Below are 16432 nucleotides of genomic sequence, written 5' to 3'. Positions count from 1 at the left end.
ATATTCTAGAAGACAAAACAGTACCATGCTGGGAAAATAGTAGGCAGAAGATAAGTTCAAAATCTATCTTTTTAGGGGTTACGATTTCTACATGTCATACTTTCAGAGTTTATCTTGTTATGATCCTAGACCAGACTCCCATGGTTTTGATAAAATGTGGTTAGGGACAATAACATTTTGTTACAGTTGACAAAGTTTGAGATTCAAGACACTTGCTCAGTGAATACAGCCACAAGATTCCATGGGTTTTGGACAAACAAAAATAAACTTCACTACACAAAGTCAGAAATTTACAATATATATCTTATACTCTAACATTCAAGGTTAATATGAAGTACATGTGAATTACCAGGCAAACAGTGGTCGAAGATACCACACTACACAAAAAATTGCAGATATGACCAAGATTGAGTCCATGGATTCCTCACAACCCACCCAGACGTCAGTAACACTGAGTTAACCAATCTCACTGAAACTCTGTTTCTCTCACGACGGATTACAATTTTCACCTGGGAAGGTCTTGCCTTGGAATTGTCTCCACAAGTCACTCCAACATCGGGCAGCAGCAATGACCGCCAACCTCACAGGGTTTCAATCTCATCTCCCAAGATTCCATTCCCCTGGATTCCTGAGTATGCACTCAAGCACCAACTCACAAGCACAACTTCAGATCTTCAGCTGCACCAAATGGAACACTACTGCTCCAAAGGGATACCTCTGCCCCAACAGCCCGTAGCAGAGTCACCAACCTCCGGCTGCATTCTTCACTTATAGTCTGCTCACCGCAGCCATTTTCCTGTTTAGAGCCTGTTATGCTGCTCTTCTCTTTTTAACTGAAATGGGACCTTTTCCTGTCCCTATGCCTTCTCTGGGACTCTTCTTTTGGGACCTCTCCCTGTCCCCTCTCCCTTTGGGACCTCTCCTTGTCCCCTGCCTGGGACACTAGTCTTCCATGGCGCTCCACTCTCGGTCACCACACCCAGGTTTTCACGCCATTTTCCTTCTTGCACAGGCACGTTGGCCCCAACGAATGTAAACTTTGCAGAACTGTGCATGTGCACCTCGCTCCCAGTCTGCATATGCACAAAAGCTCTGAGGCCTGGCAGGAGTTGAATTTTCCAACCTCCGCTCTCAAATGAGGTAAGTATAGTTTCATAACACCTTCCATATTAAGTGTTCAGAAGCAAGTAAACACCTCAAAAGTATGAAAGCAAACCAGAAACTGTTATCAGTTTTGATGCTACTCATTTGAAATATTTAACAAAGACACAGAACTTCATAGTTTCTTGATTTGGCTGATTATATTGAGTAGAAAAGCTCCAAAATTCTTCAGGTTACGATTTAAGCAATTATACTGAGATTGCACCTCTTGACACACCCAAAAGTTTTTATAGAATCAGTGGAACGGCACCTTATAAGTGAGGTAGGCACAAGTACCACTTTGATTGCATTTCTGGCAACTGCCCACCCTTGTCTGCCGGAAACGTATGCATGTCCAAGCACCAAGAAATCAATTTCTGAACAAGGGACCAATAGGTAACAAAAACGTAAATTCTTCAGTTTCAGTCTCCCTATAAGTTTTGGTTTCCAATTTTAATTTCAGTTATAGTTTCCTTAGAAACTGGGAGGGTCAGTTTCCTTTTTCAATTAGTGTTGGTCTCAAAAAATATAAGTTCTGAAACTATCGATTCCATTACAACTGGATTTATGTATTCGATATACCGTGTATCCTTGATCTTCTTTATGCACAAAGTCTAGTCACAGAAATGCCAATATAGATGTCAACTTAAAATTTGAAGAATGAGCTGAAGCTAAAACAGAGCAAGTTCTAATCATAGTAAGAGTAGAATTGGCAAACATAGAGCTAAAAAAAAATCTAATTTTCTTAAAAGCTTCCTTTGGCTTCAAAGAAACCATAACTGACAGAAAGCACTAAGTACTCCCTATTGCCAATCCTTAGATTTTATAGCCGTACATAAAACAACCTCCCTACTTTAACTCCCAAAACTGGCATAAATTTCCCATTTATACATAGGGATATGTAACAATTGATTTTGCTAAGAGTCCCCTATAGATACCCACTAATCCAAATAAACAGTTACTGTTAACGTTTTGAGTCCGTATGACTCTTCTTCAGCTCTGATGAAGAGTCATACGGACTCAAAACATTAAATCTGCTTTTCTCTCCACAGATGCTGTTAGACCTGCTGAGCTTTTCCAGCATTTTCTGTTTTTGTTTCAGATTTCCAGCACCCGTAGCATTTTGCTTTTAAACAGTTAGTGTATTCTAATCTCTCATCTCACTTGAGGGCTGTTAAGTGTATGCACATGAACCACAAGATATTGCTGTTGCTAGCTGTAGCTACCCCTAAGGGGAGATCTGTTGTCATAGTATGTCACACTTGTCTGTCTTGCACCATCCTCACATATCCACTGTAATTCATCTGCAACCACTCTGCGACATCCATCATCCAACTGTGCCTAGGTTGACTCCACTTTCTGCTGCCCTCCACTTTGCCTTCTAGAAGAGATCTCTGTAGCTTTTCAGCTCTGATCAAATGGCCAAAATACTCTCGTTTTCTTTTCTGGTTGCCCCTTTTTAGAATTTTTTTTGCTTTTGCTATTTCAAGTACCTCTTCATTTGTCTTATGGTCTGTATATGGAATTTTTAGCAACCACATCTCAAATGCCTCTATTTTCCTCCACAGGTCTGTACTTATTGTCTAGGTTTCTGAGGCATAAGTGGATATAATGTAGCATCAAATGAGTTTTTTCCTTCTTACAAGCTTGAGGTTTCTTGACACATCCATCACCTTCACAAAATTCCTTCTGGCTATCCTATCCTTCTTCTGACTCCAGCATCGTGCTTACCATCCACCAACTTCTGATAATGATAGATACAGATATAGTAGGTTGAGTTTTTCTACACAAGGGATCCCTATTAATGTAAAAATGGACCTTTGATTTCTAAAAATTATTGAAAATGGGGCATGGTAAGTAATTTTACTCCAGAAGTTAGTAAATAAAAATAACTATGATGCTGGTTGATAGGCTTTTCATAAATAATTTTAGTAATTCTGCAGTCTGCAGATTTCAAATAATTGGGGAAAAAATTGATTGGAATGAAAATAAATGTGTACTGCAATTGATCAATCAGAACACAGTGTATTGCTGATACAAAACCAAAGGAAAAATACCAGTTTGAAATTGAAAGTGCATAGTCATCTTAATGATGCATATTTAACATTATATGACACTGTATTACCCTATTTAATTTTTTTATGCACAATGTGCTTTCTTAATAATAACAAAAACAAATCTGTGTGAATGTAAAGTTTAAAATACCCTAATGCTGTAATTTAAAAATTAAATACCTATGGTCATTTTTTGTCTTATTGAGACAGCAAAGCATTTATGGAATAGTTAATATCAGATGCAAAGTAGTTTATAAAAATGTTAAACTATATGGAGCAGAATGTGTTTGTATTAGGACTGCATTCAAAGTAACAGATTTAAATAATGAATTATTTCACATCTGTGGAATCATATTTTCATTTATTAGATATTTATTCCTTTAAATTGTTTCTTCTAGTATGCAGATGTATTTATTTATATATTTATTTTACTTCTGACATGTTAGGGCCTTTTTGTGTGAGCTTATAGCACCAAAGCATAGTAAGTGAACAACCGTGACTCACTTCACACCAATCCCTAAGAATTTTCTATTATGACTTTAGATAGTATCATTCTATGTAGGAATGAATGATTGAAAGTATTCTTTGGTTCTCATTTGCGCTTGTAATTTTTCCATTTGCGCTTGTAATTTTTCCATTTGTGCTTGTAATTTTTCCATTTGTGCTTGTAATTTTTCCATTTGCGCTTGTAATTTTTCCATTTGCGCTTGTAATTTTTCCATTTGTGCTTGTAATTTTTCCATTTGCGCTTGTAATTTTTCCATTTGTGCTTGTAATTTTTGATGAGTGGCCAAAGGGCCTCAATTGGCCTCCAGGCAGGAAGGCTGTTCTCAACCCTTACTGGAAGTCGCGAATGTGATGGGCTCTCTTCCCTGAGGCCTCTCCCACCATTACACTGCCTCACCACCAACCACCACCTCCCAACCCCACCCAACCCCACCACTGCCTCTGGGGTAGCATTAAATTCCACCCTGTGTGTCTCAGATATGAACAGCCATTTGGACTTTGCAGCTGTGGACTGGTTTCCCAGGCTCGGTAAAACCAACAGCTAAAACAAGGAGAAAGCCGCAAGATTCATCAAGTAAATTCTCTTCCAGCACTGCTTGTGGACTAGGGTGAACAGGAGGAGTGCTTACCCCACAATTTCCTGACCCTCCACCTACACAAACTCCAGAGCCCCCTCCACACCAGTAATCTCTTCACCGTAACTTTACCTCCAGCAGCCTCTTTCCCCAGCTGTGAGTTCTCCCCTCCCCTCCTGATCTCATCACGCCCACACCCAGGGATCTCTGCTCCTCCACAATCTCTTCACCCAACAATCTAATTCTTCTCTTTGGGCCTTCACTGGATTCACGGCATGACCTGGTGCTGGAATTGGCAGATGGAAAAACAAATATAATTTTTTGCAATGGGAACCAAAGATCATCGGAGAGGGCGTGAAGCACCTTCTAGAAAGGTTAAAATTAAAGGCATTATATCTGAATGCATGATGCAATTGTCAAAAGATATACAAGGATATTTTCCTTTGTTAAGAAGGCAAATGGAATACTTTCCTTTATTAGGCAAGACAAAGAAAATAGGAGCAGCAGCCAATGCCACAGCCAGAGTAACTGTGCATAGTATTAGTCACAGTATTGCAGGAAGGATGTGATCGCATAAGGGTACAGAGGAGACTTTTTTGCAAGTAGAGTTCTTGCACCTTAGAGGGAAGCCAGGTAGGTCTTTATTACAGAAGTGGTGCAATGCATCTGAATTTCACACCTGCAGAAAATGCAAGTTAGATTGGCCTGGATTTTGCAGTCAGCAGTGAAGGGATGGTGCTCACTGCTAAACTTGGAAAAACCTGCACTCAACAATTTAGCAGATTCTCAAATGTAGATTTTCTCTATTTCAATGGCACTATATGGTGCCATTTATTGGGCATCTGTGGCATCTAGCAATAAAGACAGGCAATAAACAGGCTGATCAGTCAATCAGATTGAAGAACTCTCACAGACAGCAAAGAAGGAAATAAAAAGCATGGAAGAATATAATTCAGATTTTAATCATTGTGCGGAAAGTGAAATAAAGTTTGGGGATCTGCACATTGGATTAAATGTGAAGCTGAAATATCATAAACAAACTTTAAAAATAATAATTTATTTCTATTATTTTAAAAATCATGTTATTTTTAAATGTTCTTTTGAGGGAATGTGACTCCACATCAGCAAAATTAGCTTCTCAGGGCCAGAGAGGTTGCTTATTAATAATAAGTTGGTACAAAAGAGGCTCAGTTACTCCTGAGTGAACAAGGCTTGACATTTTATTGGGTTTAACGGCAAGAGTTATGCATAAAAATGTTCACATCAAATCAGTGGTTATGTATTGATTGTATCTGGGAAAACTGCAACAGTGCACCCCATGGATAAGCAGGATATCAGAGACAGCAACTTTCAGATCTACACCTTTAACTGCACATGTGCAGATGCCAGAAAAGTTGATGACAGCTTTTTCACAATAATGATGGTGTGTCGCTTGGAGGAGAACTTGCAGTTGGTGGTGTTCCTATGCGTCTGCTGCCCTTACCTTTCTGGGTAGTAGAGGCCACTGGTTTGGAAGGTGTTGTCCAAGGAGGCTTGGAAAATTGTTGCAGTGCATCTTGTATATGGTAAACGCCACTGTCACTGTGCACCAGTGGTGGAGGGATTAAATGTTTAAGGTAATGAATGGGGCTTCATTCCAGTGAGCTGCTTTGTCCTGGATGGTGTCGAGCTTCTTGAATGTTGTTTGAGCCATGCTCAAACAGATAAATGGGGAGTACTCTACAACATTCTTAACTTCCGCCTTGCAGATGGTGGACAGGTTTTGGGGAGCTAGGTGGTGAGTTACTTGCCGAAGAATTCTCAGCATCTTGCGTATTCTTGTAGCCACAGTATTTATATGGCTGGTTCAGTTCAGTTTCTGGTTAGTGATAAATCCTAGGATGTTGACAATGGGAGAGTCAGCAATGGTGATGCTATTGGATGTCTAGGGGAACTGGTTAGGTTCTCTCTTGTTGGAGATGGTCGTTGCCTGGTATTTGTATGTCATGAATGTTACTTGCCACATATCAGTCTAAGCCCCAACATTGCCCAGGTCTTGCCGCATATGGTCACTGCTTCAGTGTCTGAGGAATCCTGAATGGTACTGAACACTTTAATCAACAGCGAATATCCCTACTTCTGACCCACGATGGACGGAAGGTCATTGATAAAGCAGCTGATGATGGTTGGGCTGAGGACACTATTGAGGAACTCCTATAGTGATGTCCTATGGCTGAGATCACTGGCCTCCAACAACCACAACCATCTTTCTTTGTGCCAGTAACAACTCTAACCAGTGAAGAGTTTTCCTCCCAGCTCTCACTGACTTCAATTTTGCTGGGCTCCTTAGTGCCACTTGGTCAAATGCTGCCTTAATGTCAAGGGCAGTCACTCTCACCTCACATCTTGAATTGAGCCCTTCTGACAATGTTTGAACCAATGAGGTCAAGCCAAGTAGCCCTAGAGGAACTCTAACTGAACATTGGTGAGCAGGTTATTGCTGCGTAAGTGCTGCTTTATAGTACTGTTGATGACAGCTTTCATCACTTTGCTGAAGGGGTGGTAATTGGTCAGATTGGATTTGTCTGAAAAAGAGTCACGTTGGACTCAAAATGTTAACTCTTGTTTCTCTCTCCACAGATGCTGCCAGACGGGCTGAGTTTTTCTAGCACTTTGTTTTTATTTCAGATCTCCAGCTTCTGCGGTATTTTGCTTTTATTTTGGATTTGTCCTGCTTTTGCTCAGGACATACCTGGGCAATTTTCCATATTGTCAGGTGTCATAGCTCTACTGGAATGGCTTGGCTAGGAGTCCGGATAATTCTGGAACATTGCTGGAATGTCATCAAGCTTCAAGGTCTTTGTTGTATCCAGTTCAGCTGTTATTTATATCACATGGGGTGATCTGAACTGGCTGAAGACTGGGACCTGATGCTGAGGACCCCAGGAGGAAGCCAAGATGGATCATCCACTCGGCACTTCTGGCTGAAGATGGTTGCAAATGCTTCAGTCTTGTCTTTTGCACTGATGTGCTGGGCTCCCTTATCATTGAGGGTGGGGGTGTTTGTGGCACCTCCTCCTCTTTGTTTCATTACAATATTTCATTCAGTGCCAAATCATGCACAAAAAGTGAAATAAGGAGAAAAGCAGACAGATGGGATTAAGAGAGTGATAAAAGAGACAAAAATAAAACATTCTTTAAAATGTCTTTAAATCTCCAACAATAATTAAAATCTGAAGGAATAAGAGTCCACACATTTATAAGTAAATTTTCAATACAAGAGAGACTCACATAACTTTAAGTTCAGGAAATACAGAGTGAAAAAATTTGAGGCTGATATTGAAAGTTAAGCAATGATAAAAAGTAAATATAGGCAGTTATATTTCTTGGTCCCTATAGCCATTAGTGCAGGAGGGGACTAGGCACTTAAGAACCTGAAATTCAAATTCAGGGGGCAATACGACATCAAACATGATTTTTTTCTGGCAGGTTTAGTAGACAGTAATAGTTTCAATGAAAAACAGCCATAGCTTGAACTAAATGTTGCTGTGCATTGACTTGAAGCTGAACATAATTTTTGGAACTCCTTAGAATGAGGCGTGGCTAGAAGCCCATCTTGAGAATGCCAAAAGATGGTGCCATGAATAATGGACATTTAAAATCCATTGGCATTTTAACCTAACATTTTCAGTCAATTTTTAGTATTGTATTTTATTACATATCGTTACAATTTTATTTTCCCAATATTTCAAAAACAATTACAGGGATTTTTTTTCTTCCACTTCACAATGCACAATGTTAATATAGAATTTTAAAATGATTTGCTAATTTGCTGAAACCCATAGCATCATAGGATGATTAGGGCACAGGAGGCCATTTGGCCCATCGAGTCTGTGCCAGCTTCCTGCAAGAGCAATTTAACTAGTTCCATTGCTCACCTTATCCCGCAGCAAATGTTTTCAGGTGTTTATCTAATAGGCTTTTGAAAGCTATGATTGAATCTGCCTTCACTGCCTCTCAGGCAGTGCATTTCATATCCTAGCCACTTGCTGTGTAATAAAGTTTTTCCTCATCTTGTCTTTTTATTTGCAATTTGACTTAAATTGGTGTCCTCTGGTTTTCAACCCTTCCACCAGTGGGAATAATTTCTTTATCCACGCTGTCTGACCTCTCACGATTTTGAAAAGTTCCATCAAATCTCCCCTCAACTTTCTCTTCTCTAAGGAGAAACCACCTCAGCTTCTCCAACTTATCCTGTGGCTGAATTTCTCATCCATTCTCGTAAATCTTTTCCGCTCCCCCACTTCCCACCCCTCCCCTTTAAAGCCTTCACATTCTTCCTAAAGTACAGTGTCCAGAATTGGACATCATACTCCAGTTGAGGCTGAGGCAGTGTTTTATGAAGGTTCCTCATAATTTCCTTGCTTTTGTACTCCAGGCCGGTATAATGTCCAGAATCCTGTATGCCTCTTTAATCACCTTCCTAACCTGTCTTGCCACTTTCAATGATTTGTGCATTATACCCTCAGGTCTTTCTGTTCCTGCTCCTCCTTTACAATTGTACCCTTTCTTTTATATTACCTCTCCTCATTCTCCCTACTAAAATGATTCATCACATTTTTCTGTATTAAATTTCATCTACCACATGTCCACCCATTCTACCAGCCTCTATGTCCTACATCCTCTTGGGGTCTATCACTATCCTCCGTACAATTCTCAATACGTCCAAGGTTTATGTCATCTGCAAATTTTGAAATTGTGCCCTGTACACCCAAATCTAGATTATTAATATAGATCATGAAAAGCAGCGGTCCTTGTACCAACCCCTGGGGAACCCCACGGCATACTTCCTGCAGACAAAAAAAACAACTGTTCCGCCACTGCTCTCTGCTTCCTGTCACTCAGCCAAATTCGTATCCATGCTGCCACTGTCCCTTTTATTCCACAAACTTCAATTTTGCTGGCAAGTCTATCATGTAGCCCTTTATGAAACACCTTTTGGAAATCCATGGATGCCACAACAACCACACTTACCTCACCAACCCTCTCTGTTACCGCATCAAAAAACTCAATCAAGTTCACAAAACACGATTTGCCTTTAAAAAAGGCTGTGCTGGCTTTCCTTAATTAATCCACACACGCTCAAGCGATTGTTGGATTATGGTTTCAAAATCTTTCCCACTACTGAAGTTAAACTGACCAGCCTGTAGTTGCTGGGAAGTCTTGCTACAACTGTGCAGGGCATTAATGAGGCCACACCTAGAGTACTGAGTACAGTTTTTCTCTCCTTACTTCAGATGGGATATAATTGCATTGGAAGCATTTCAGAGAAGGTTCACTAGGCCAATTCCTGAGACTTAGGGCTTGTCTTATGATGAAAGGAGAGCAGATTGGGCCTATACTCATTGGGGTTTAGCAGAAAGAGAGGTGATCTTAGTGAAACGTAAGATTCTGAAGGGGCTCAACAGGGTAGATGCTAAGAAGATGTTTCCTCTTGTGGGGGAATCTAGAACTAGGTGGCACGGCTTCAGAATAAGGAATCGCCCATTTAAGACAGAAATGAGGAGGAGTTTCTTCTCTCAGAGGGTTGTTGATCTTTGGAATTCTCTTCCTGTAGAACAGTGAAGGCTGGCTCATTGAACATATTCAAGGTTGAGTTAGACAGGTTTTTGACTTACAAGGAAGTCAAGGGTAATAGGGGCAGGCAGGAAAGTGGAGTTAAGGTCACAATTAAATCAGCCACAATCGTATTGAATGGTGGAGCAGACCCGATGGGCGCAAAGGCCTACTCCTGTTCCTATTTCTTATGAACTTCTTACTTTAGTGAGTTCCTGTCCTTAATTTATTACTAATTTCCCTGGAATGTCCTCTATGGTGAATCCTGACGCAAAGTAATGAAAATAAAAAAGGACTTGCATTTATATAGCACTTTTCACAGCCACCAGCTATCTCAAAATGCTTTGCAGCCAATAAAGTGCTTTTTGAAGTGTAGTCACTGCTGTAATGTAGGAAACATGGCAGCCAATTTGCGCACTCCCACAAACAGCAATGTAATAACAACCATATAATCTGTTTTTGTGATGTTGAATGAGGGATAAGTATTCAGCGAGGATAAGGCCCCTGCTTTTTTTCAAAATAGTGCCATAAAACCTTTGGCATTCACAGAACAGACTGCACCTCTGACAACGCAGCACTCGCAGTACTGCACTCATGCCCTGGGGTGAGACTTGAATTATTAAACAAGTCTTCCATTTCCTTACCTCATTTGCAATATTACCTGTATCTTTTTTAAAGGACCTGCATTGGCTTTGACGATCACCTCTCTTCTAACTGGTAAAACCTTGTGGCCAGGATTTTGACGTCAGTGTGCAGGGGCCATGCCAACGCATAAAATGATGCACAATCACGTCAGAGGCGACTGCGCGCCTGCCGAATTGTCAAAGGCCTGTTAAGGCCATTAGGGAAGTAATTAAGATAATTATCAGCACTGCCCGTCCAACCTTAAGGTCGGCGGCAGGTGAAGAGCCCAAGCGGCCTTCGTGTTTTTCAGGAACTCTCATCCACGGGCGAGATGAGGTTTCCTGAAGGTTTAATAAAAGCAATAAATAAATTCTGCTAAATTGACAAACATGTCTCAGCTCATGTGACACTTTCACATGATGGGGCATGTGTAAATAATTTTAATCTTTCTTTAATTGAAAAATTTCAATATGTACTTAAATGTCCGAGGCAGCTCCGTGCCTCAGGGAGATTTCTGCGCTTTCGCACGTGCGTGAAAGAGTGCAGGCTCCGACTCTCCCTCCTCCCCCCACCCGCACAGGTAGCGCTGAACGCCACCGGCTGTGCGTCACACTGGGCAGGCCTTAATTGGCCCGCCCACATAAAATGGCAGCGTGGAGCCGATCATGGGCGGCGATCGGTTCCGCACGCGCCCACGCCTGCTCCCAACCAGCCCGCCCAATGTGCGGAAAATTCTCCCCTGTGTGTTGATCTTGGTATCCCACGCAAGTTTCTTTTCATATTCCTTTTGCAGCTCTTGCTGTCTTTTTTTGACTTGCTTTGCCGTTTATATGGTTCCCAGTCACTTGGAACACACTATTTTTTGCACTTTTGTGTATTCCTTCCTTTTGTTGACTATACTACCAGTGTGATTTTTTTTCCAATTTTCAGTATATAAAACAACTTTGTATTCACAAGTTTAATTTCCAACTTAATATCCGCTATGTACTCAGTTCCAATTGCACAAATTCATTTCACATAGAGCATTTGTATTGAGCAAAGGGAGTAATATTTAACTCATCAATGCAGACTGACTTCAAACCCACACCTCAGAAGAGATAACCCACTGGGCCTGCCAACAACAATAACTTGCATGTGTATAACACCTTTAATATCCTAAAATGCTCACAGAAGCATTGTAAAAACAGTTCTAATTCCCCAATGATGCTTTTAAGAATTTCTGAACATTCTTTTTCTTAAAAAAAAAATCATTTTCTTAGTTATTATTTTCACAGCAACTCATCCTGGAACATCTAAGCTGTGGTTTTTGACTGAATTTTGGCTGAACATATACATCCACCACAAGATAAAAATCAATATGGTTCAAGACTGACTGATACTTAGCAAACAGGGCGAGAAAACCAACTTCTGAGTCAACTTGGGCCAAATGGACTCATTTAAATTATGGCCCTCCTCTCCAGTGAACCGGAAAAGTGAACATTACCTCAGCTTTGATCCATACTTTGTTGCTGAACAAAAATGCATTTATCAATATTCACCTAACCCTAAAAGCTATTAATCATTACCATAGTAAAGAGAGTTTATAAAATAATGCCAGGAATAATTCTGAATTTAAATATCAAAGACATTTTGACAGACCAATAGAATAAAGCTATTTTTCATTGGTAAACAGCAAATTGAGGGATAATATCATTCTGGTCTTCTGAATGCGAATAGGCATATGAGATGTAGAAGCAAACAGATTATTTTCTCTTGACTTTGCAGTATCAGACAAATATGCTAATGCATACCTAAGGTCGTTTCCTGAAAAATTGGTGAAGTAGTATACATATTTAGCCGAATTTTGCTGAGATTGGCTAGGTGCCGACATCAGCCGGAAATGCAGGTCAGCAATATGTGCGGCTGGACGGCAAGACTTCCGCATTCATTTTATGGGTGGTAGCAGATGAATAAGCTGGTCCTACCCAAGGCAGCCATCTGCACAACCCCCTTTCCCACCGCCAACCACCGCACCCCCAGGGAGTTGCCAGCCCAAACAGAGGGTTGGCAGTTCAGGAGTGTCAGCAACGCCTCATGGGTGGGTGGCAGTTATTGAAACAGAGAGGGGCCCTGCAGCCTACTGGAGGTAGGTTGAGATAGTTTACAAAAATAAAATCGCTGCTGACGGAGGGGAAACTTTGAGGAAATTGCTGGGGCCATGGGGGGTCCCCTTCCCTGCCCTCAACCCTCTCTCTGTTTAAAAAAATCTCGCCCTGGGCTGCCGCTGGGAGACCAGCTTCATTTAGCCAGCGGCCTCCCCACACGTGGTGGGCTGATCTGCTGTCGGCAAAATGCTAATGGCCTGGTAAAATCATCTTTACTAGGGCCATATTCAAATTGGCTTCCTGCCTGCTTGTGGTAGGAAGCTGGTCCAATCCTGCATCTGCCTGAGATTTTACCAGCCCCCCATCCCCTTTCCCACCTTGTGCAGGCAAGTAATACTCCCCCCACTGTGTGTACATCTTGAATACAATCAGGGAAAATTTCATTTTCCAAAAGTCAACATTAATTACAATAGTAATCTTAACTGTTACAATCCCAGCTGCTGTTAAGAGTGGGCAGGTCAAATCCCAGAGTGAAACCTGACTTCATAGATCCTACCTTTTTCTTAAAAGAACTGTGGAGTTACTGAACAAATTCACAGGAATCTGCTGATGAACTTTTAATACAAAGAATAAAATATTTATTAAAACAGGAAGATTGAATTATATTACGCCAAACAAAAAGGTTGGAAAGATCTCAAAACCCAAGAAAACGATTCAAATTCCCACTATTTCTTTACTCCAGCAATATCTTTACAGGCACATAAACCAGTGAAGAGTTACCACTAGCTTGACACAAAGGCTACTTCGCTTGGGACCGGCACAATTTCAAATGGTTTTCTTCCAGTGAATTTCCTGAGCATTCACTTGATGCTTCTCACCCAACTTGTGTCTCTCCCTGAGACACCAAAAAAAAGCATTCTATACTCACTGTTTCTTCACCTGCAGAGCAAACAAGTGAGTTCCCTAAACTCAGTCTTCCAATAGCAGTTCCGCTAAACTGATCATTTTACTGAGTCCCATAACTGATTATTCAGTTAACACGTGACCCACTAGCTTTGGAGTTTTTCTACTCAGAGAGCTTTAAAATCCCTGTCTTCTCTCTCTGACATCTACTCACTGAACTCCTGTCTTTTTCTGTGCCTGTGCCCCTGGATCACTGTTACTAGGCAACAGTAAAGCTCTTCTACTTTGTGTTTTTCTTTCAAAATCACTGTACTTTCAACCCCTTTTAACCGATCTCTTTCGCGTCAGGGGTTACAAGACCTCATTAAAAATGTATATATACAACAAACCCATAAATCCTGAAAGCTCCCAGGCACAAGGTTCATAAACAAAACCTAAATGAAACTCAAACAATTTTTATCTTTCTTATCAAATATATATTTATATTCAACTTAAAATTATACATTGTTCATAACACAATGTGCGTATTTACTACTTCCTATTTTATGACAACTTATATTGAATTATGCATGTTGAGCTAGGAAAGTTAACTAGCTTTTAATGACTTTGACCACATTTACAATTCAACTTTAGTAATGCTGCAAAATGGCACTGAAGCAAGCGTTATAGTATAGCTAAAAAGTTGGAACCCAATCTAACCCTGGAGCGAAACAGAGAGCGTTCCTGAGGACTGCTTCTCAACCCTTCTTCCCTCCAGTGTCAGTTTAGGCTGTGACTCTGAGTACACTGTAGCTTCTGAACAGAACCTCATGACATCAATGTTACATCTGTAGTATAATTGAGGTTTTAATTATAATAAATGTCAGTTTCCATACAAAATGCAATATTTTTTATTTTTGTCACCTAGGTTCTCAAATTTTGAAATAAGGCCAAAATATGCTAAAACAAGTTGCACTCCCAAGCAGGAAACAAAGACAAAATATTCAAGTTACTTTTGATAGTGGTTTTTTTGACATAGCGTTAGAAAATTATAGAAACAAAATTATTGATGGGATAGACCTTTTTCATCAATGTGAATCTTTCAGTCACAATATTTTATTTTCAAGCTATTGGATATGTCACATTCCTTCCATTTGTTGTTGTTTGCATTTCTTGCAAAAATTGCCTAGCTGAAGATGAAAACTTAGCCCTTTCAATTATTGGAAAATATAGAAGGCAAGAACATAAACAAGTAATCTCTGCAAAATGTATACTTCTGACAGTAGCAAGATTATTTTGCTCCTATGTAAAAAGACTTACCTTGCTCATTGTTTCAGTTGCTGCTGATCTTTGTTCTTGCTTCTGTTTGATAATGTTCTCCATTAAACACTGACACACTTTCCTTTTTTGCTTGGTCGAGTATGCCTCTAAACTCAAACTGCTCTGTGATTTCTGAATAAAAAAAATAACAAATTGGTCAACATCAGCACTTGCAGAAATATAAAATTCTGATGTAAAGCAAGATCATATGGGTTATATTTAACTGAACATAGAAAAAAGCCACTTCATTGCAGTCATAATTGCTGAGTGAAGTCTATCTGCCTTTCTACCACCATTTCTAAGGCTATAGGAACCTTCTTTTTGGCATATTTTCCACGTTCCCTTCCTCTGCTATTCTGCTGTAACCATTCACACCTCCTGCAGACCCATCTTTTGTTTTTATATTAGTCTCAACATCACCTCCTTTGCCTTACACCTTCATCACTTCTGCCATTTAATCACTCCTGGCCTCCCTTCTTCATAGGTATTTTACCCTTTTATCCTTTCCCTGGCCCCCTTTCCCCCAGCTTTGTGCTTGCTTAAAAACCATTAATCTCTTAACATCTTCTCGTTCTGACGAAAAGTCACTGTTTCTCTCTCCAGAAATGTTACTTGACCTGCTGAGTGTTTCCAGCATTTTTGGATTTTAATTTCAGATTTCCAGAATCTGCAGTATTCTGGATTTCTTTTAATATTTATTAGATATTGTTTAATATGTTTCACTCAGGTTCCAAGACTTTCACTGCTCCTGCTTCCTGTTGCTGCTGATCAAGTGGCTGCTGAATGCTCACTATTGGCTCCTCTTGCTCTTCTAGGATCGCCAATGAAAGGTTCTTCATCAGGACAAGGTTATTCAAGACATAGCTGCCACAACTATTCTGCAGATCCTAGCTAGTTTGTTCTGCAATGCTCTCTTGAGCATGCCTTCAGATTGCTTATAGTATGCTCCACCATGATATGGGACTTAAACATGAGCCTTAATATGCCATTCCTTAACATCAGTGGAGGGCATATGAAGAGCCATCATTAGAAATGGAGTCAAGGGATAGCCCTTGTCACTGGGTAGCCAGCCTTCTCCTTCATCCTGTAAGATAGGAAAGATGCTAAGTTACAAAGAATGAAGGTGCTGTGGCAGTTTCCTGAAAATTTGACTCTAATGGACAAAGGTCTTATGCCTTTGGTTGCATACCATCTGAAAAATAAGATCATGGAATCATTTGCAATTTAGAAGGTTCTGAGAATTCTAATGCCATATATGTTTGGAGTATGGTTACAAGAGTTTCAGCAAAGGCTCCTTAATGAACCCATAATCTCCTTAAGCAGAGCTCTTCTCTTCCATCTTTGAAAGAGGGGAATGGTTTATAGAATCTGGCAGAATAGTACTTGCTAGTTGGTGGTCTTTTTCAGTGGCACTGTCTTAGTTTGTGTGCCTCTTATTTCCTTCTTTATCTTGGTCCTGTTATGAAGGCCAGATATGGGAATGTTTATACTGAACTCCACAGCATTGCACAATGAAGAAATGGGTGAGTTAAAAACCTGCCTGAAACTGAAATATGGCTTACACAATCTTTTCTTTTTCACACAGTGCGAAAAACTGGAAATTGTTCCATCCAAAGCTGAGATATCAGACAAAGCTTCTGCACAAAAACAA

At 40.2% G+C, this 16432-nt stretch overlaps 1 protein-coding gene across 2 annotated transcripts in view; it reads right to left on the bottom strand.

Moving 5' to 3' along the window:
* rgs3a (regulator of G protein signaling 3a) overlaps nt 1-16432 on the bottom strand; it is a 201497-nt gene that overhangs the window by 100490 nt on the left and 84575 nt on the right. For both annotated transcript variants that reach the window (XM_078549779.1, XM_078549780.1), the window contains one exon: nt 14782-14913. In XM_078549779.1, the coding sequence (XP_078405905.1) occupies nt 14782-14913 (132 nt within the window). The remainder of the gene's footprint in view (nt 1-14781; nt 14914-16432) is intronic.

Source organism: Cetorhinus maximus, chromosome 10 (genome assembly GCF_964194155.1).
Source record: "Cetorhinus maximus chromosome 10, sCetMax3.hap1.1, whole genome shotgun sequence".
Classification (NCBI taxonomy): domain Eukaryota; kingdom Metazoa; phylum Chordata; class Chondrichthyes; order Lamniformes; family Cetorhinidae; genus Cetorhinus; species Cetorhinus maximus.
The sequence above is the reverse complement of the archived record's forward strand: the minus strand, read 5'-3'. Positions and strand labels throughout refer to the sequence as shown.